This window comes from Prionailurus bengalensis, chromosome B1, assembly GCF_016509475.1.
Source record: "Prionailurus bengalensis isolate Pbe53 chromosome B1, Fcat_Pben_1.1_paternal_pri, whole genome shotgun sequence".
NCBI lineage: Eukaryota > Metazoa > Chordata > Mammalia > Carnivora > Felidae > Prionailurus > Prionailurus bengalensis.
The window spans coordinates 133,011,081-133,032,838 of NC_057344.1; the positions used below are offsets into that span (position 1 = coordinate 133,011,081).

At 38.8% G+C, this 21,758-nt stretch overlaps 1 protein-coding gene across 2 annotated transcripts in view; it reads right to left on the bottom strand.

Moving 5' to 3' along the window:
* Nucleotides 1-1,904: 1,904 nt before the first annotated feature.
* The window catches only part of HERC5 (HECT and RLD domain containing E3 ubiquitin protein ligase 5), a 48,324-nt gene continuing 28,470 nt past the window's right edge, over nt 1,905-21,758 (bottom strand). For both annotated transcript variants that reach the window (XM_043572199.1, XM_043572200.1), the window contains exons 14-23: nt 17,762-17,878; nt 16,582-16,692; nt 13,976-14,146; nt 11,023-11,166; nt 10,277-10,443; nt 6,124-6,190; nt 5,177-5,247; nt 3,437-3,620; nt 3,247-3,349; nt 1,905-2,177 (exon numbers count right to left, since the gene is read on the bottom strand). In XM_043572199.1, the coding sequence (XP_043428134.1) occupies nt 1,972-2,177; nt 3,247-3,349; nt 3,437-3,620; nt 5,177-5,247; nt 6,124-6,190; nt 10,277-10,443; nt 11,023-11,166; nt 13,976-14,146; nt 16,582-16,692; nt 17,762-17,878 (1,341 nt within the window). In that variant the 3' untranslated portion in view covers nt 1,905-1,971. The remainder of the gene's footprint in view (nt 2,178-3,246; nt 3,350-3,436; nt 3,621-5,176; nt 5,248-6,123; nt 6,191-10,276; nt 10,444-11,022; nt 11,167-13,975; nt 14,147-16,581; nt 16,693-17,761; nt 17,879-21,758) is intronic.

Consider the following 21,758-nt stretch of genomic DNA (forward strand, 5'->3'; position numbering starts at 1 on the left):
CAGCTTCCTAAGTGTGAGTTTTCCACTCTGAGAGAACAAAAAGATTTGCCATGACCTACTCTGCCTCTTCATTTTCTTCCAATCCTGCACAATGAAGCCTCCCTGAACTTGACTCCAGATCTGTAAGATGAAAAAGAGATCTACTTCCAGACTTGGTGGTTGTTTTAAGGGAGGTAGAAAATATGAAATTACCTAGCACACTCAAACACTGTGGCAAGATTCTCACTACTGTGTGTAGCTGTGGGGAGACAAGCCTGTCTCCTTTTGCCAGTTTCCCCCCTTAGTAAAATGCTCCATTTGCAGGCAATTGCGATCTGCATATGCCACTAGATGGCATTTTCAGCTAACTCATATGGGGGACCAATGGCAACTAAGCACTGGGAAGGAACCAGAATGAGTATTGCACCTAGAAAGAGGATTGCACTTGTGAAATGCTGAGCTAGGAAGCCATATTCTACATTTATTAGCGTGGCATCTACTAGGTAGCCATAATAAAGTAAGTGAATCCTGAGAAACAAGTGGGAAGAACCCAGAGTTGGAGGAGAGGAGGTGAGGAAGAGTGGGGGATGGGGGTGGGATGAGAAGTTTCCAGGCAGAAGAAAATGCTTGAATAAAAACAGGAGAGACTGGCCTTCTCAGCAAACTGAAGTTACAAATAACTGGAATGAAGTATACTATGTATGCAGGGCGATGATAGGAGCCAAGGCCAATGGTGGGAGCCAAGGCTGGGGTGGGAGCCAGGCAGGTCAGGAAGGACTTGGGAGCTATATAGTAACAAAGTTAATGAAATTTGACTTTACTGTCAGATTTTCAAATCATTTTGATTTGTACAGTTCTATCACACTCTGGCTCTTCTTCCCAGAAAAAGAAAGAAAGCACAATTACAGGGAGTTGGAAGGTTATGGGCCTGTCAGCGCCAAGTGCTCATATTTGCACTAATACGGTAGCCACCAATCCCATGTAGATACCCATCACTTGAAATTAATTTTAATTAAATAGCCATGTATTGGACAGCACAGCTCAAGTGTTCTTCCCACCACTGCCAATTAAAGTTTTCTCTCTTCAAAATTCTTTGAAGACTAAACTTTATGGCATACATTTACCTTATTAAATAGCACAGATTGGGGGTGTGGTTTCCCAGCCTCACAGAAAGTTCTTTGGGGCACTGTTGATCTAGACACAAGAACTAAAATTGTCAAGACCTGACTGGTTACTGAATGTGTGTTGTGAAGAGGAAGGAGGAGGACTGAAGGCTTCTGCCGGGCAATACTGGAGGTACCACTCTAAGCTGCGCAACACAGGAAAAATGATCATTTTCTTCTTAAACATGAAGTTAAGGAGCCAAGGGACATGCAGGGAGACACAGACAGAAAAATGGCTGTAGTGCTGGAATCCACCAGTTCCTGTAGGTCAGAGAGAGATGTGGGCACCATCAACACACAAGACGTAACCAAAGCTGTGGAGTGTATGGGAGTGTGTGCAGTGACGACATGGGCTTGCACGAGCACTGGAGGTCAGGGGAGTGTAATAAATGCATGTAGAAGGAATGAAAAGCAGCCAAGAAAAAGAAAGTCACAGTCTAGCAGTTCATGACAGTTTTGAGGAGAAAGTAGTCAATGGTTTCAAATGCAATATAGAAGATTTAGGACAGAAATGGGCAATTTTGTTGACATTTTCAACAAGAAAGTCATTTGTATCTTTTATTAGAACAGTGGGAGTAGGAGAAGCACCACTTCAGCCAAGACGGGAGAGAAAAACAAAATTCTGTCTTCTTTAATGCACTGTGTTTTAGGGTCACCTTGTTGCAACAGCCTCACCTATATCATTATTAATATGTCTCACATGCAGAACCATAATTCTAAAAGAGCGGCTAAACACAATGAATACTCAACAGGGCTTTTACGTTAATTTGAGTTCTTAATTTTATTTTTGAAAATATTTCCCTGAAGGGGTAAACAAGGTGAGGTAGGATCAGCCAAATCCTCTGCTGTTGTTGATAGCAACTTGAAGCGCTTCTTCTACTCTTTCCATCGTAGAGTATTTAGGAAGGTAGAGGACACTAATACATGTCTGTGCTCTTATGGGATCTTTTTCATTCACATTTTCAGGACAGCAAAATGTTATTTTCATGTTCTTTAAACCTTTTACTTGAATTCTGTCAGTTCCTGTAAGAAACACTAGAAAAAGAATAATATTGAGTGATCTGCTTTCCAGAGACCAAGGTTTATGGGGAGAAAAAATATATGTATTTATTGAAAAACATTTACTAAGGGCCCATGTGCAGAGTTCTGCATCAGCAACTGATACACTGTCCCTGCCTTCAAGCAGCTCAATAGTCTGGCTGGAAATATAATATTCTTATGCAGAAAAAGACAAATAGCAAAAGAAAACTAAAAGGGTGGAAGACAGCCAAACAAGGTGCCATGGAATAAAATGTTTCCTGAGGGAAACTGCTGTGTGTGGTTCAAGCAGGGACAGACTATCAGGCTGGGATGACTGGGGAGACTTCAGAGAGCTCGGAATTGAGATGGACCTTTAAGGAGGGGAAGGCTTATAGCAGCAACCAGGAGGTGGGTGAAGGTTCAAGGCAGGGCAAGGAGCTTCAGAGAAAACCTGGAGGAGGGAGAGTACAAAGGGAGCTTAAGAATGTAGAGACCATGGAACTGTTTGGCTGGAACAAAAACTTCTTGTAAGAGGTAAGATTGGAAAGTTAGGCTGGGTTTCTGGAGAAGTCTGAGTGCCTTCCAACATACATGTTATCTACAAAAATAAGAACAAAAAGATAAATGTTTCTCAAAAACAAGTATGGAAATTTTGTAAGAAAATTAGAGGGAAAAAGTCATTAAGCAAAGTTGTAGAAAAACAACCGAATAAGCATGAAACTGAGATCAAAATGTGGAAGGTGAGGTAAAAAGGCTTGGAGACAATGACATCGTAAAACTTGGTTAATCCCACAAAGCCTGAATAACTGAGTCACAAGTACAGAAAGCAGAAGAAATATCTAACTTGGATGGAGAACTGAAGAAACATTTGAAAGCAATAGGCAGGGTTGAAATCACAGGGAAAAAGTCCCATATTAACATTTATTTTTCTGATGTCAGGACAGCCTGGCCTAGAGAACATCCAACTGGACTAGGAATGGCTCTTATACTAAGATTTGTTGCAAATGGTGCCTATGACAAACAAGGTTTGCTTAGCCCAAAGAAAAGACATAAGATATAGATCTACTCCTGATGTAATACCTACCGAGGAATTTTTTCTTTTCCTCCAAAGTCAATTTGTGTAAAGCCTTCCAAAACATCACTATGGTAGGATGTGAATTGTCGTATCCTTCTTCATATTGTGCATTCTAGAGAAAAAAAAAGTGCAAAAAAAGAGTACTCAGGAAATAGGAAAAAGAAATTTAAATTCAAACTTCTAGGCCTTTATGATCTACCTTCTCAAATGTTTCCCAGTCATAATCTGTATTCCCAACTATCACATCCTTCAGTTCTTCCGGATGGAAAAATTCAATGATATCCTTCTCACACACTTTGTAAAATCCTCTTTGGAATTCTTCATAAACTGTCTTCACAGAGATGTTGAAGATGTAATTGACACACTTGGAAACATAGTCTCTCCTTTAATAAAACAAAAAAATGATTTCAGCTTACAGCAATACCCTGAACAAAAGTGGTAGGGGGCGGGGAAAGTGGGAAGAAACCCTAACAATACAGTGCTTACCATGTACATACAGCTATTTTTCATATATTATCTAATTTAATCTTCAAACACTCTCAGGGCAGATTGTTAGGACATTTTAGTAAAAATACTGACACACTGAAGGTACATATTTGCTCAAGGTCACACAGTTCAGAGAAATGACACAGATTAGAACAGAAAAAGTATGGAAGAATAACACCCAACTGCTAATGCTTTAGGGGAATGGGCTTAGAAGATGGGGGAAATTTCCTATTTTATTTTATGGTCTTCTGTGCTGTCTGAATTTATGCTAGTGAGTAACTACTATTAGTATTTGTGGTTAAATACAAATAAAGAGGAGGATTTCTGCTTCTAGCTTCAATGGGGTAGCTTATAGCAAATTACTCCCAGTGAGAAGAACTAGAAAAATCCAGATAATACACAAAAACACATCTAGCTCCAGGCTTCCAAATGTGAGTCAAGACTCAAGAGGCCTCTTCATGAAGACAGAAGGGAAGCCCTCTGAAGTGAGTCCCACATTTTTCCCTTTTGGCCATTTGCTAACACAGGCAAAGGGATCAGGCAAAAAGTAGTTAAGAGGCAGAGAACTTTCTTATGTCTATCAATAATACCACGGATAAATTGAGAGTACTCATAAAATATATTATAGAACTGGAAATCTTCTATTTCTTGATCTGTATACTTACGTACTTTTCTGTATGTTCTACTTTAATACAAAGTTCTCTTTTAAAGATAAAGATTAAAAGATTAAAGAAAACTAGGGGTGCCTGGGTGGCTCAGTTGGATAAGCATCCGACTTTGGCTCCCATCATGATTACATAGTTCGTGGGTTTGAGTCCCACGTCAGGCTCTGTGCTGACAGCTCAGAGCCTGGATCCTGCTTCCGATTCTGTGTATCCCTTTCTCTCTCTCTCTGCCCCTCTCCCACTTGTACTCTGTAAAAAAAAAGATTAAAGAAAACTAGTTGGCTTACACCATAATGCTCACTTGGCGGTATCCCTCTGCCTCTCTGACCAACTATCAACGGAACATTCTATAATCCCAAACTGTGGCTTTAAAATAGCATCCTATAAGGTGTTGAAAACTCAAGATACCACCCTAATATCTAATAATATCAACAGATACTAAGTACTGCTCCAGACCAGGCACCACTGTAGACCACTCTAGGTACCAGATATACAAGGATGAACATGACTAGTGCCTACCTTCATGGAGCTCATGGTAGTGGGGGAAATACAGATAGTAAACAAATAAACCCAAAAGGTAGGTAATAGTGATATGAAAAGAAAAAGTAGAGACAAAAGATAAGGGAAGGCCTCTCTGAGAAAGCCATTTCATTCCTTACCAGAATATAAACTCCAGGAGACACACACATACACACAACACACACCAACTCTCTGCCTTATTAAAAAATGATAAATTTGGAATGGAAAATTATATAAACAAAACAAGTATTTCACTTCTCTGTACCTACTTGTTAGTCTGGTCAACAATTATGCATCTTCCATTAGGAATTAAGTCTACATCATTTTTGTCCCAGTGCACCTGTAATCACAAATAAACTCAGATATCTCCAAAATAATCCTAAACAATCTATTATCAATAAAAATACTTTGAAACATACCTCTTTTCCTTAATATCTTGTAAAACTATATATTTTAGTCATAAAAACTAGCAAGGTATGAACACATGAAAAATTATCTTTATCATGAAGAATGAAAAACAAATTTTTATAGAATCATCTATTTTAGCTTATCATACTGAAAAAAACTGGCAAATTGCCGTATCTCAGTAATCATTTTATGTAGTAGAGATCTACGTGGTAGATTTGCAAACATGGCCACAAATTCTTCCCAGCCTGGTACTCAAGCCTCTTTGCAGTGTGACTTTGCAATACTCCCTGCCCACCTCGATCAAGAGAAGTTTTTATCTTCAGCTCTTGAAGCTGGGTGTGGCCATGTGAGGTACTCTGGCCAATGGGATCTGACAGAAGTAAAAGCTTAAAAAGAAGCTTGTATGTTGAGGCTTGCACCTCTTTGTAATCCTGAGACAATTCTGTAAGGATACCTCAACCAGCCTACTGGGGAATAAGAAACCCCTAGAACAGAAAAGCTGTTCCAGCCCATACCCCACAAACCAGCCAACAACTAGGTATTCAAGCCAAGGCCAGTGTGAACCATCCAGCTCAGCAGTCAATTCACTCCAGAAATTCAATGAATTGTTTGTTTTAAGCCACTAAATTTAGCTGTTGTTTGTTACATAGTAAAATCTAACTGATATGCCCAGGTCATAAAAAATGAGGGAAAAAAACCCTTCTGCACTAATTCAGAAGTCTGTTATTTTGTTAAAGAGTGACATGCCTAGATAAATATGTAAAAGGGTAATCAGATTAAATGAAGCCAATTCTTACAGTTTACTCACATTAAAATATATATAAAATACTTCTCCAAAGTCATCACCTTCATCATCCAGAAGTGTTTGCAAACTCCTAAAGAACAAATAATTTTGTTATTTAAAAGTCAATAATCAATCACTAGATAGATCATCTAAAATAAATGTCAAGTGCATGACTATTCGGAAGGTGGGAGGTCAGGGAGTTAGTTAATTAACACTGCCCATTTCTCTGTGTACTGATAGCCAGACACCAACTACAAGTGTGAAGTTTATGAGTATTTGCAATTCTGTAAGTTCTCTTCCTTCCATCCTTACTTCCTTTACCCAGTGATTGTAGGTTTCTATTTAGAGGATTGATAATGTATTTTTTTAAGAGAAAGTCTATTTTTATTTTTTTTTAACGTTTATTTATTTTTGAGAGAGAGAGAGCATGCACATGTGAGCAGGGAAGGGGCAGAGAAAGAGGGAGACAGAAAATCTCAAGCAGGCTCCGCCACCATCAGCACAGAGCCCAATGTGGGGATCGGATCCACCATGAGATCATGACTTCAGCTGAAATCAAGAGCCAGACGCCCAAACTACTGAGCCACCCAGGTGCCCCAGAACTGATCATGTATGTAACTGATACCCAAACTCATTCAAATCAGTGTTATCTTTACTTAAAATTTGAACTTCACTTACAGAATAAATACCCTCTTTCTAAATATCAGGGATCACTTAGGGAATCTGAGGTATTGAGAAGGTCACAGAATGTTCTCTGCATCTACTGTCCCAATATCATCAAGCTTAAGACAGACATGAATTTGATCACCTTAACTGTTTAAAGGCATCTGTGCGAATATAGGTTATATTAGGATGGATAGCAGCCAGTCTTTTTGTGTCTCCATCCTCTCTTGTCCTATGGTACCTCACACATATTTTTAAAGTTGTATATCTCATCATATTTGCTCATTCACTCATTTATTCATTCAACTAACATTTACTAAGCACCCAATGTAGCAGGCATAAGGGATGTAAAGTTCAGACATTACTGTCAATGAACCCTGAGACTAGCAGTAGTAGGTAAGATATGCTGATGAAAGCCTCCTCTACAGTACACTGTTTATGAATACCAAGGAAGCTGCCTCCAAAAATAAAACTAAAATAGTGCTAATATCTTATACCTACTTATATGGGATACCTCCCCTATCCCATTTTTCTACCACCCCCAAACTGGGTTACAAATACCAGTTTGCAGGGTGCCGTTTCCCCTTTTGTTAAGGGATCTCATGAAGAACAGATAAATTCTTTCATCTTATTGAAGTTACACCTATTAATCTTTCCTTTAATGTTAGTACTTTTTATTTTTATGTCTTAATTAAAACTGCAATGGTGAGAAAGAGATCTGTCCATATTTTCAACATGTTTGCATTTAATATTTAAGTCCTTCATCTACACGAAGTTGATTTTTGTACATGGCATAAGGTTACCAGCTCTCATTTTTTCCCATATGCTTGAACTGACGATACTCCTGTTCCCATTAATCTGGTATGCTACCTCTAACAAGTTCCATAGGTGCATGGGTCAGTTTCTGACCTGCACTCCTACTGTGCTGTCCTAATACAGCTTTCTAAAAATCCTTAATATCTGGTAGGCCAAGTTCCCTATCCCTATTCACCTTTTTCTGCTAGCGGTTCTTGGCCTTCTGCTCATCCATATACATGTTATAATCAGTTTGTGAAATTTCATGGAAAGCCTGCTGAGATTAAAACTGGAGTTTCACTGAATACCAAGATCAGTGGCTTTCCATGTGTGACCCAGACCAGAAACTTCTGGAAATCTCTAAGGACTTCACAAGTGACCTATGAGGTCAAAACTATTTTCATAATCATACCAAAATATTACTCACTTTTTTCACATTCTGTCTTAAGTATAGAAGGCAGTTTTCCAGAGGCTATATTATGTGATAGCTAATAGAATGAATGTTTATGTATCTTCTATTTAAAACATTTATCACCTTTAATTTCTAATACTGTAAATACTGACAAATACAAACAACATAAGGATAAGCTCTTTGGGGTCTTCAATACTTTTTAAGTCTTTAGACCTAAAAGTGTGAAAAAACATGCATACCGATATAATGATCTTTACATGTACTAATGTTGATGTGTTTTAAGTTTATTAAGTCTTCTTAGGCATTAGTATTTTTACATCATTTTCATTGTTCTAGGAAAAAATAATACATTTATTTCCTCCTCTCCAAATCTTGTACTTTTGATACTTTTTCCTTATCAATAGTATAATTAGTATAGTGATTAACAGTTGGATGACGGGAGCACTTGAGTGGCTCAATTGGTTAAGTGTCCTACTCTTCGTTTTGGCTCAGGTCATGATCTCACAGTTCATGAGTTTGAGCCCTGCATCGGGCTCTGCTCTGATGGCATGGAGCCTGCTTGGGATTCTTCTCTCCCTCTCTCTGTGCCCCTCCCTGGCTTGTGACCATGTGCTCTCTCTCTCAAAAATAAATAACAAATATTAAAAAAAAAATTTTTTTTAAAGTTGGATGCTGGAGATAGACTATGTTCAATTTCATGGTTTTGTCACTATGGAGTCTGGGACAAGTTACCTAACCTGTCTGTTTCAGTTTCCTCATCTGTGAAATGGGGATACTAACAATGATAGGACCATACTACTATTCTCATTCTTTTGAAAATCTACATAGGATTCCATTGCATAAATAAGTCAAAAATACAGAATTCCTTTACTGAAAAACATTCAGGTATTCCACGCATTATGGACTATGTAATACAATACACATTTGTATGGAAAAATCCTTGCATGGTTGTATTATTTCTGAAAGTAAAATGCCTAGAAGTACAACTGCTAAGTCAAAGAGGCAAACACATTTTTGATTCAGATTAAGTACTACCATACTGTTCTCTGAAAAGGAACCACCAATTTACATGTCCGCTATTAATACCTGAAATTAGAACAAACCTTTTCCCAAATCCTCACAAACACTATACAGCATCAGTATCTCAATCTGTCAGTCTAAAGCACAAATCAGCCTCTGATTTCAATCTGTATTCTAGGATGACTGGGGAGATTAAGCCATTCTAAATTTTTTTTGTGTGGGTTGTCTTCTTGTATACTTTGCCAATTTTTCTTATGGATGTATAGGAACACTTTATACAGCAGGGCTATTACCCCTTTCTCTTACCAGTGTTTTTTTGTGAGGTGGTAGCTTGGCTTTTTAACTTAGAAATAAATTTTCACTTTAAAGGTGATGATATGAAATGAGATTTAAAATAAACATCACTTGCAGATTTCGCACCATGGTATAACTTATGCTCTGTCCATGACTGTTTCTACACAAGTAAAGTGCAAAGATTAATGCAAGCACTGAGGAGAGGAGGAAAATCAACTTGTCTTCATTTTAGAAAGTTCAATTATTATCCAACAATTCTTTCCAAAATTAAAATTGATTTAAAGTATCTACAATGGGGGTGCCTGGGTGGCTCAGCTAGTGGAATGTCCTGGGACTGAGCCCACACTGGGCTCTGTGCAGTGTGGAGCCTGCTTGGGGTTCTCTCTCCCTCTCTTTCTCTCTGCCCCTTGCCTGCTCTTGCTCTCTCTGTCTCAAAAAAAAAAAGTACCTACAATGTTGAACATGAAAATACTATTAGGGTATGTGTGTTTAAATATTTACAGGAACACCTTGGAGATACTGTAGTTTGGTTCAAGACCACCATAATAAAGCAGTTATCCCAACAGAGTAAGTCAAAAGGATTATTTGTTTTCTCAGTGCATATAAAAGTTATGTTTGCACATATACTGTGTTCTATTAAGTATTCAATAGCATTATATCTAAAAAAACAATGTGCATACCTTAATTTAAAAATACTTTATTGATAAAAGTATAACTATCCTCTGAGTTCTCATCAAGTTTTAGTTACTGATCACACATCACCATAACAAATATAATGGAAAATTTTGAAATACTACGAACATTACCAAAATGTGACACAGAGACACAAAGTCAGCAAATGCTGTTGGAAAAATGCCTTGACATGGGTTGCCACAAACCTTCAATTTGTAAAAAAATGCTACTAACTGTGAAGCACAACAAAATAGTAAAAGGTATGCCTATATATGAAAATATATTATATGGAGTTCTAGAAAAAGAACTATGTTTACTTACTTTCCCAAAACAGGGCTAAGTTCTTTTAAGTCTTCCAGTGATGGCGCCTGGTTCAACAGTTTCTTAAACAGGGCCAGTGGAAAAGGGATGTTGGCAACATTGAAATTGAACAGAGAAAGTCCACACAGAACCCCAAAGAAGAAATATCTCTTCTTCTCAAATTTAGGCTGCAAAGAGAAAAAAACAAAAAACAAAAAACCTAATGTGTTATAATTTTTACAAGTAAAACAAAATTTTTATATTAGGTACACCTTTTCACCCTTTCACAAAATCAAATCACAAATTAAAATAAAAAAACTTGTCGTAAGAATATTTAGAGTTTATGTATAGTCATTAAGTCAATTTCAATCTCTGCCACAGGAACAGAAATAGAATTATACAAACTGAAGTTTTCTCAATTTCTTTTCACAGCCATTGCCTTCAAATTCATTGGGAAAAATAGATCTGAACAAAAAAAAAAAAAAGAATGCCTGAGAAAAGAAGGGTTCTTTTTTATCTATACATTCTATAAATGGTTAATAACAAATACTGCTTAAATTTTCCTATGTAGTCAGAAATAGGAACCCAGCGAAAAAGAGACTCTATTTTAAAGAAAATCATCACCTTATTAAAATTGAAGATTATCTCCATAATTCTATGTACCAGTAATTCCTCTCCTAAAATGAAACAGTCTAGACAACCTAATTTTCAATGGTATGTGACATGCATTTGCTTTCATGATAACCATAAGCAAAGAGAAGACTTACCCTGACAGGAAACCACATGTAGGAAGCCTCCTCAGGATATGTGAACATCCCATATTCTGGACGGGTCATCTCCTCAAACAGACAGTGGAAAAATTCTACCTTGACTCCTCCAGAGTCAAGCCCAATTTCTCCACTAAATGAAACCTGAGGAAACAGAACAAGTAACACATCACTTCCAGGGCTCTATATTGCTATGTATTAAAGCTCATTTAATAACAGTTACAGTAAGGGGTGTCCGACTGTTCAGCTGGAAGAGATTGTGACTCTTGATCTTGGGGTCCTGAGTTTAAGCCTCTTATCGGGTACAGGGACTACTTGATAAAACTTAAAAAAAAAAAAGCTACAGTGAACATGATCTGTAGACCCAAGTATTTGGTGAACAACATGGTATTACCATATTTAATCTTCCCATTAATTCTATGAGGTGATAAAGCTTCAAGAATTTATTTATTTATTTTTCCTCTTGGTACTTTTTTTTTTCAATATATGAAATTTATTGTCAAATTGGTTTCCATACAACACCCAGTGCTCATCCCAAAAGGTGCCCTCCTCAGTACCCATCACCCACCCTCCCCTCCCTCCCACCCCCCATCAACCCTCAGTTTGTTCTCAGTTTTTAACAGTCTCTTATGCTTTGGCTCTCTCCCACTCTAACCTCTTTTTTTTTTTTTCCTTCCCCTCCCCTATGGGTTTCTGTTAAGTTTCTCAGGATCCACATAAGAGTGAAACCATATGGTATCTGCCTTTCTCTGTATGGCTTATTTCACTTAGCATCACACTCTCCAGTTCCATCCACGTTGCTACAAAGGGCCATATTTCGTTCTTTCTCATTGCCACGTAGTACTCCATTGTGTATATAAACCACAATTTCTTTATCCATTCATCAGTTGATGGACATTTAGGCTCTTTCCATAATTTGGCTATTGTTGAGAGTTAAAGCTTCAAGAATTTAATAACTTCCCCAACGTGACACACGGCTAAGAGTTGCAGCCTCCATTTAATCCTGGGTCTGTCAAGTCTCAGAGCCAGCCTTCTTTAGCTACTAATCTCACCTCAATGGGCATCATTATTATATAATAAAGTATCTCGAGCATAATGAAAAAAACAAAGAAATAAAAAAATTTTCAAAAAACTGAAAAACCAGAGCACACATAAGATATTTATTGGCTTGGTTGTTTCCTCCCTGAGAAGGCACCTGTTGACACCAATTCCTCCCTAGGATGATTCTGTCATAACCCTCCTTTACTTCTCCGATTACTCGCTCATTCCTGCCTTTCCTTCTTGGAATCCCTCACTTTGGTGTACAAATGTGGTAAGGTCTCCCTTATTCTTAAAAGAAGAAGAAAAATCTCAACATTCCTTGTCTTCAATATAGACAATCCTGGCTTCTACGGTTGCTAAATTCTGGAGAATTGTGTACACCAGCTTCCAAACCTATTTCTCTGCTTAAATGCTCTCTCCAAGAGAACCTGGAACCTGTGAACCCCCAATTCCAGGGACTTGTTCTCATGTCTCCTCTCCTTGATTTTATGAACTCATTTTACCCTACTGATCACCTCTTCTTTCTTCATACCCTCTCCTCCCTTGCTTTCTCTTAAAAAGCATTAATTGGGTTTTTACTTCTCTCTTCTTTTTCCTGCTGCTTTAACACCAGAAATGCCTGTGGTTCTGTGCTATTTCTGTTCTTTTTGCTCTTTCCCTGGATGTTTGATTTCTCTTTAAAACTTCACATATCACTTACAGGCATTTAACCTTCAAATCCACTCTCATCCTATCTTCTCTCCTGACTGACACACACTCCTATCTGAAGGCCTGCTTAACATTTCTGTCAGGATATTCCACTGGCACTTCACCCACAGCTTTTACTGGTTTGTTTGGATGAATGTCTCTTCCATTTTCTAGAGATCCAAGTTTTAAAACCTCAGTGAGTTATTTAAAATCTGTGTAATGCCAGGTATCAAATCCTCTGCTCCCTCCTGTGGACAAGCTCCTTAATGTCACAAAGCCTCTGTTTTCTCCTTAAGATTCTCGGAAAGATTAAATAGGATAACATACAAAATGCCTCACACAGTCTGGAAAGTGGTCGCTGCTGATCAAATGTTACCTAAGTTTTTTAAATGTATGAAATATGGGGCGCCTGGGTGGCTCAGTCGGTTTAGCGTCTGACTTCAGCTCACGTCATGATCTCACGGTCTGTGGGTTCAAGCCCCGTGTTGGGCTCTGTGCTGACAGCTTGGAGCCTAGAGCCTGCTTCAGATTCTGTGTCTCCCTCTCTCTCTGCCCCTCCCCTGCTCATGCTCTGTCTCTCTGTCTCAAAAATAAATAAAAATATTTAAAAAACAAATAAATAAAATGGATGAAATATAAAAGTGGAACTTAAATAATTCTGTGGACTGGCTGGCTGGCACAGGTAAAATTCGCATAATGAGTCTTAGATTTTTTTTAACGATCTATGTGGAGAATATGTGGAAGCAGTTCCTCTCAGGCGAGGCGGGGGGGTTGGGGGGGTGGGGTGGGAAGTGCAGTGACAGGGGGAGCGTGGGGCTGCCTTGTGACCTGGCTGCATTCCCCCTTTTCCTCACAGCTGCCCAAAGATAACAAGAAGAAAGATGCTGGAAAGCCAGCCAAAAAAAGACAAAGACCCAGTGAACAAATATGGGGCAAGGCCAAAAAGAAGAAGTGGCCCAAAGGCAAAGTTCAGGACAAGCTCAATAACCTGGTCTTGTCTGACAAAGCAAGTTCCCAACTATAAAGCTTCTAACTCCAGCTGTCGTCTCTGAGAGACTGAAGATTCAAGGACCCCTGGTCAGGAAAGCCCTTTAGGAGCTCCTTTGTAAAGGAGTTTATTCAATAAAAATAAAAATAAAGTAATTTCTTCTCTGGAAGAACCACGGTTACATCTTTTTAGATCTTCCTTCTCTCTGCAGCAAAAATATTGAGAATTATACTTTACCATTAACTCCCTCCTCAGATCTTCATTCTCAAACTGATTTAGGTGACTCAAAACATCCTCAATCAAGTGATTCCTTCTGACTGTCAGATTGAATGTAGGCAACAAAGATAATTCGGACCTTCCGTGTTCCACAACTCCGGCCAGCCGCATACAAGCTCTAAATTTTTTCTCCTAGGAAAACCAATGTTTCACTTCATTTCACCATTTGCTCTAAGTAGAAATTTACAAACGGGAATAAACTGGTTCAATTTATCATGAGTGCACATCACAAACATTTATGAAAAGAGCTTTGTTTACATATGCCACTGGAGAGAAGCTATACATTCAGTATTCACACTCAGTAAGCAGAAGAAACACCAAAGGAATGAAAAGCTTTGTGGAGCCAACCAGGGTCAGCAGGGAAGTGACCAACTGTGGGCTCTATTGGTCCACTTTATCCTGCAAACACAATTATTAATACTTCAGGTTACCAAAGCTAATTACCATGATTAGGCTAAGAGAAGAATTAGCAGATACTAAAGCAGTACGCTGAACAGAACATTCTCACTTGGAAAAGAATCTCAGTAGCTTAGAAAGAAAGCAGGTGGGGCACCAGGGTGTCTCAGTCGATTGAGCGCCCAACTAATGTCGGCTCAGGTCATGATCCCAGGGTTGTGGGATCGAGCCCCGTGTCAGGCTATGTGCTCAGCATGGAGGCTGTTCAGGGTTCTCTCGCTCTCCCTCTGTCCCTCTCCCATGCTTGTGCGCTCTCTAAAATAAGATTTAAAAAAAAAAATAGAAAAAGAAAGCAAGCAAGCATGCTGCAGGAAAAGTTCAGGTATGAGAGACCTCTCTGAAGTCATCCTAATCTCAGAGGAAAACCCAACAAGAGATTTTAAAGATGATCTAAGAAGTTATATAGGAGACAGCAAGAGAGACAAGACACACACACACACACACACACACACACACACACACACACAAAGACTATCTGACCAAATGGCAATTTGAGATCATTAAAGTCTAAGGCTCTTGACGAAACAACAAATATCAGTTCCATAAAATTATTACTGGAGGCCTGTTTAAAATTAGGAGAGGGGCACCCTAGGTGGCTCAGTTGGTGAGCTCAACTCTTGATTTTGGCTCAGGTCAAACCTGATCCCAGGGTCATGGGATGGAGCCCCACACTGGTGCTGAGCATGGAGTCTGCTTAATATTCGCTCTCTTTCTCTCTCTCCCTCTGTCCCTCTCCCTTGTTCACACTCTCACTCTTTCTTAAAAAAATAAAAATAGGGGCGCCTGGGTGGCGCAGTTGGTTAAGCGTCCAACTTCAGCCAGGTCACAATCTCGCGGTCCGTGAGTTCGAGCCCCGCATCAGGCTCTGGGCTGATGGCTCAGAGCCTGGAGCCTGTTTCCGATTCTGTGTCTCCCTCTCTCTCTGCCCCTCCCCCGTTCATGCTCTGTCTCTCTCTGTCCCCAAAAAATAAATAAACGTTGAAAAAAAATACTTTAAAAAAAATAAATAAATAAAAATTAGGAGAGAACAGCTACAAGAGTTGAAAAAATGAAAAAAAAGTTGTATCTTTTTCCTTTCATTTTCCTGTTAAATAGTTCATTAATGGTCATACTCATAAATCAGTTTCCTATTTTGTTTTATAATGGTTAACTTCATTATTAGAAGTATCTACTTTTATGACACACATTTAAATATTACTCATATATATACATACATGGATGCATATATAAAAGTGATAAGAACTAAGGCTCTTGGGCACTTAAACTTCCCAAAGCGTTTTCTTTTTTTAAATATTTTTAATATTTAAAAATTTTTATTTTAATATTTATTTTGAGACAGAGTGCGCACACAAGTGGGGGAGTGATAGAGAGAGAGGGTGAGAGAGGATCCCAAGCAGACTCCATGCTATCAGCACAGAACACAATGAGGGGTTCCTTCTCACAAACCGTGAGATCATGACCTGAGCTAATATCAAGAGTCAGATACTTAACCGACTGAACCACCCAGGCTCCTCTCCCTAGGCATTTTCAACTGTCCAGTTTTAAATTCAAAACCACTTTTCCAGATATGCTGACAAACAGAACCAACTCACCTGATGATAGTTCATTGAAAAGGGGATATTTTTACAAACCTTTATCATGGTATCATCAGAGTATCATCCATTTATGTGTGTCTGCATTTCAAGAATCCTGTCACCTGTATTCCCACTGCTATGTTTTTATTATTATTATTATTATTATTACTATTACTATTATTAGACTGGGCCTCCTTAAATACTGGTGCTAATCCCAATCAAACCCAAGTCTGCTATGCCTCTCTAAGTCCCATTCAGAAGACCTGTAGAGAGGCTCCAACCTCAAGTAAAAGCCCTACAAGTTAGATCAGCTGCCCATCCACTACCCTTCACTACTGAGGCCTTAATGTGCCTCAAGGCCAAGCCAATCCAAATGATGACCGTCTTTCTTGCCATCTTTATTAGTCTAAGCTCCATGAATGTTACAACCATTGGTCTTACCAGTGGGTAGCTCCCTTATCAACCCCTAAAATACTGTATACTTATGAAGGCATTTATCATTTAATTTAATAAAGACAAAAACAAAGACATACATACCTGTATTTTTAAAAGTGAATCTGCATATAGTAGTTTGATTTTCGACAAAATATTAAAGATAAACGGAAAATGACTGAATATGACAGGATACGGAGTGTCTACTGAAGTGTCCTAAAAATAGAAATGACGAGAATTCTGACAACTCAAGGACAGAGAAATCTTATACCTTAGCTCACATCCTTAAACCCCTGGTAGTTTGTGGTCTCAGTTCTTACAGCCAAAGCAATCCAAATTGCTGGTCAGCAGTACTTAAATATAAAAATTCTATGAAAATGTTTTGTATATATCAATGAAAGGTATATAAACCTAGTATTATCAGCACTCATTTAATTTAGCAATTAATTATAAACTCCAGATGTTTTCCCAAAGAATATGTTCTGCTACAATCTGCACTTCTGAAATGCAAATTAGTTCAGATGCATTTAGTAAACAGGGGAATGATATAATGTGGATAGCTGAGGAGCTCATATAGGATTTCTGCCAGTCTGTGCTAGCAGCACAATTACAGCCTTCAGACAGAAGGAGAAAACCTCAGGTCAGCTGTTGAACTGGCAGCAACAGCTCATTAGCTTTATTTTAAGAAAATAAAAAAGGAGTATTTCTACCTGGAGCAACCGACAAGGCTGCAGTCCTGTCCTGCTGGCTCCTGATGAGGCATGCTGCCCTGTACCTACAGGCAGAGCCCCACTCGCATCTATGTGAGCTCCACATCACCAGTCCCCTACTTAGGAGTGTGGATAGAATCCCACCCTTTTGTCTTGTGCAATTCATACTCTTCTGGCACTCTCCACAAGCTGCCTGCCTGTGGCTGCGCCACATGATTTAAGGTAGCAACCACTTTTCCATTAAGGTTCTATAAAACTGCATTGGTTTTGAGGGGTCTGTCTTGCTTTTCCTAGAAGTCCCGTTATTCCTACTGAGCAATTCTGCAGAATACAAGGATATTTGGAAACTCATACACAATGTTATAGCACAAATACCTATATTAACTCAATGATGGTCAACTTTCCTCCTTTAAACATGCCATACTTGTGGCACCTGGCTGGCTCAGTCAGGGGAGCCTGTGACTCGATCTGAGGGTTGTGAATTCGAGTCCCACACTAGGTATAGATCACTTTTAAAAAAAATAAATCTTTAAAAAAATAAAAATAAAAGCAAAAAAGAAACATGCCATACTTACCAAGTTGTTCACTCTCCAAGAAGACCTTCTATATGCATCCCCATAAAAATCAAGCCATTGTGTAAGTTCGTTTATTTTGAAAATATTTTCGGGCAGTTGACATTTAGCCTGGTTTACCTTAAATAAAATACGGCCCGTGAGAAAGTTTTATAAATGAAGATAATTTTGCTTTAGGGCTATTAATTAGATTAGCAGAATAAATAAATTACATAGTCTTTCAATGAGCAGAATAAAGTTCTATCCAATTCCTCCACTGACAAAGCCCCACATTTTCAGGAACATGAAGAATACCTGTAATAGCAGAAATTGATGATATGATAACTCCTACTTACTTTTAATTCATAGAAATGTTGTAAAGAATTTTAGGTCCAAAGAAAAATACACTGCAGTATGAATCCAAAGTAGTCTTGAGGCCCAATTTTAGGCCATATTCTTCACAGCTTAACAGCATACCATTTATAGATGTTCCCCTCTGGCAAGGCATATGTGGAACATTCCCCTCCTGAACACATAGGGGAATTTTGCAGCCTTCCATCCCTTAAGATGACCAGAGTTATTTATTTTGACATGTACATGGGAACCCGGAATAGTGCTTACCATCAGTCAGTGAAGTCACTCATAATGACACTAGATGCTTTCGACATGAGTGACCATCATGTCGAGTGACCTGGTTGGACACAGTCCTAAATGACTAATTCTCAACAGGTGTTCTAAAAGCCCCTCTTAGCTGTGTAAGCTAAGACCATTCACCTGGAATATTCTTACTGATCCTGGCCCAGACCCCAAATGATCCAAGCCTCCCAGTACCAATACCAAAAGCATTGTGAAGCTGTTTCAACCGTGAATACGGTCCTTTGGATCCTGCTGATCTCAGCCTTCCACAGTCAACAGCCTTAACATCCCCAATTATGGAAAAAGTGACTGCTTTATCCTTGTGGTTTCTTGCAGTCTCCCTTTTGAGGTTGGGGGGGGGAGGTAGGTAGTGACAATCTGATGTCACTGTCAGAGTCAAAAGGATAAAGCAAGATCCCTTGACAATTTCTTTTGGTGTTCAGTATTTCTCAGCATTTTTTTTTTAATTTTTCAATGTTTACTTTTGAAAAAGAGAGAGACAGAGTGTGAGCAGGGAAGGGGCAGAGAGAGACAGAGATACAGAATCCGAAGCAGGCTCCAGACTGAGCTGTCAGTACAGAGCCTGATGCAGGGCTCAAACCCACAAGCTGTGAGATCATGACCTGAGCTGAAGTTGGACACTTAATCAACTGAGCCACCCACATGCCCCAGGATTCTCTTTTTTAAGTGAAAAAAGCTCATTAGAATACATTTTCCCTGAGCTCTTCAGTAAATTTCTCAAGTTTGCAAAACCCAAATTATTTTCTTTTACTAATCTTTCTCTTTTGTATAAAACTTCTAAAGATAGTCAAGGATGGGCACTGCTTTTTAGCAGTGTGGCAGAATTCTTTTTGTTTAGCAGTATGACAGATTAGCTACCTTGATTCACTGAAAACAACCAGAAATACAGGAGAAAGTGTGAACACATATTTTTAATTCAACACTAATACTGTAAGTAAATATGAAATAATCACATCAAAAACAAAGTGAAGGTGGCATTTGCCTTGAAAACATTTGCCAGAACTGGTGACCTGAACTTCGGTTTGCAATGGCTGGGGCTTTGGAGAGAGGAGACAAAACCCAGACTGTTCAAATTATAGAGCCAATAATAGAACACCACCTCATAAATCTGGGATCCAAAAGGGCTGAACCATCACAGTGAGGGTAAACTAGAAATGAACAGGCTCTTTCCTCCATTCCTACATCAACCCACCCCCACACCTTGACTCAAGCCCATGAAGGGAACTGCAGCTAGTTAAAACGGTGCCAAGCTGTGGAAAAAATATCACCTACAGTATTTGCACTCACAGAAGGACTTTCCTGAAAATTCGCACACTGCATTCACACCATACCTAGAGATCTAAAGAGCTTCAAATCAAGAATTTAATTTAAAGTAGTACCAAACTGCCAAGTGGCTAAGTTGTTTTTAAGTTACTTGAGCAACTCTTTTCACTTCTTTGGGCCCAACTGTATTGATTTATTGAACGGGGATTGGATTAAACCAGGCATCACATATGTAATGCCTACAGGATCTTGATGGCGTCTTAACAAATGAGGCCTGCTGAGTGTAAGACAGTAAGGTATAGAGGAAACTACCAAATTGCAGAATTCATGTCTCACCTGAAAAAAACAATAACAGTATCAGACCCCTTTTCCTAAATGCTTTAGTTTTCCAAGAGAAACCGAAAGTTTAAATTTAAAAGTTTAAATTTCGGTTTCCAAGAGAAACCAAAAGTTTAAATTTAAGTGGTGAAACTAAATGCATTAAAAAAACATGCCAAGGGGTGCCTGGCTGGCACAGTCAGTGGAGTGTGCGACTCTTGATCTTGAGGTTGTGGGTTCAAGCCCTGCACTGGGTATAGAGATTACTTAAAAAAAAAAACAAAAGAAAAGAAAAAAAAGAAAGAAAGTAGTACCAAACCAAAGTGGTGTCTCCTGGCAGAAGCGAATTCTCCCTGGAGAAACAGCCCTCAAAGAATTCCAAAAGATAATGTTCCAAGGAACATGAACATGAACACACACACACACACACACACACACACACACACGCGCGCGCGCGCACACACAGAGTCATAAAACACACAATAACGAAGGTGCTGTAAGGAAGATTCAACAGAAGCAAGAGAGGACAAAGCTGGCCTGTAAAGACTTCACATACCAAAGGTATAACTTCTAGAGATTTAATTAAGGAAAAATGGAAGCCTGAAGATAAAGGCAAGATGAAGATACCATAAATAATGACCAAGAATAAAAAGTTTCAAAAAAACAATTCTGCAAGTGAAAAACTTCTGCAAGTGAAAAACACTAATTACTTGAAATAAAAACTCAAAGGGCAGTTTTATTAGCAGGCAAAATTACTGAAAAGAGAATTCATGGAAAGATATGGCTGAAGAAATCATCCAGAATGGGATGCAATCAGAGACAGAAAATAGGACAGAAAGGTTAAGAGACATGGAAGACAGAGTGAGATGGTCTAACATATAAACTGGAATTTCAGTAGGAAGGGAGGAAGTCAACATTTGTTTGGATTTAAAATGGTAACAATTTAAGAACATCCTTGATAGGTTATTTTCAAAAACCCTAAACATTCTATTTAATAGTGATATTCAAATTTTTCCTTTAAAATCACAAACAAGGGGCACCTGGCTGGCTCAGTCAGTGGAGCATGTGACTCTTGATCTTGGGGTTCAAGCCTCATGCTGGATACAGAGATAACTTAAAATACTTAGGGGCACCCAGATGGCTCAGTCATTAAGCGTCCAACTTTGGCTCAGGTCATGATCTCACAGTTCGTGGTTTTGAGCCCCACATTGGGCTCTCTGCTGTCAGTACAGAGCCTGTTTTGGATGCTCTGTCCCCTTTTCTTTCTGCTCCTCCTCCCCCATTCATGTGGTCTCTCTCTCTCTCTCCAAAATAAATAAACATATACAAAAAAATTGTTTTAGGGGCGCCTGGGTGGCGCAGTCGGTGAAGCGTCCGACTTCAGCCAGGTCACGATCTCGCGGTCCGTGAGCTCGAGCCCCGCATCGGGCTCTGGGCTGATGGCTCAGAGCCTGGAGCCTGTTTCCGATTCTGTGTCTCCCTCTCTCTCTGCCCCTCCCCCGTTCATGCTCTGTCTCTCTCTGTCCCAAAAATAAATAAAAACGTTGAAAAAAAAAATTTTAAAAAAAAATTGTTTTAATAAAATACCTAAAAATAAATAAAATCACAAACAAGATAAGGAACCTATTATGACCAACACTTCTATTCAACAGGGACTGTACCAAGGTACACAAAGGCTTAGCCAATGCAACATGGCAAAGGAAAGAAATAAAATGTATGTGAATTAGAAAGAAAAAAAAGTATTTTTCTCAAATACATGATTGCATGCACAGGAAATACAAGA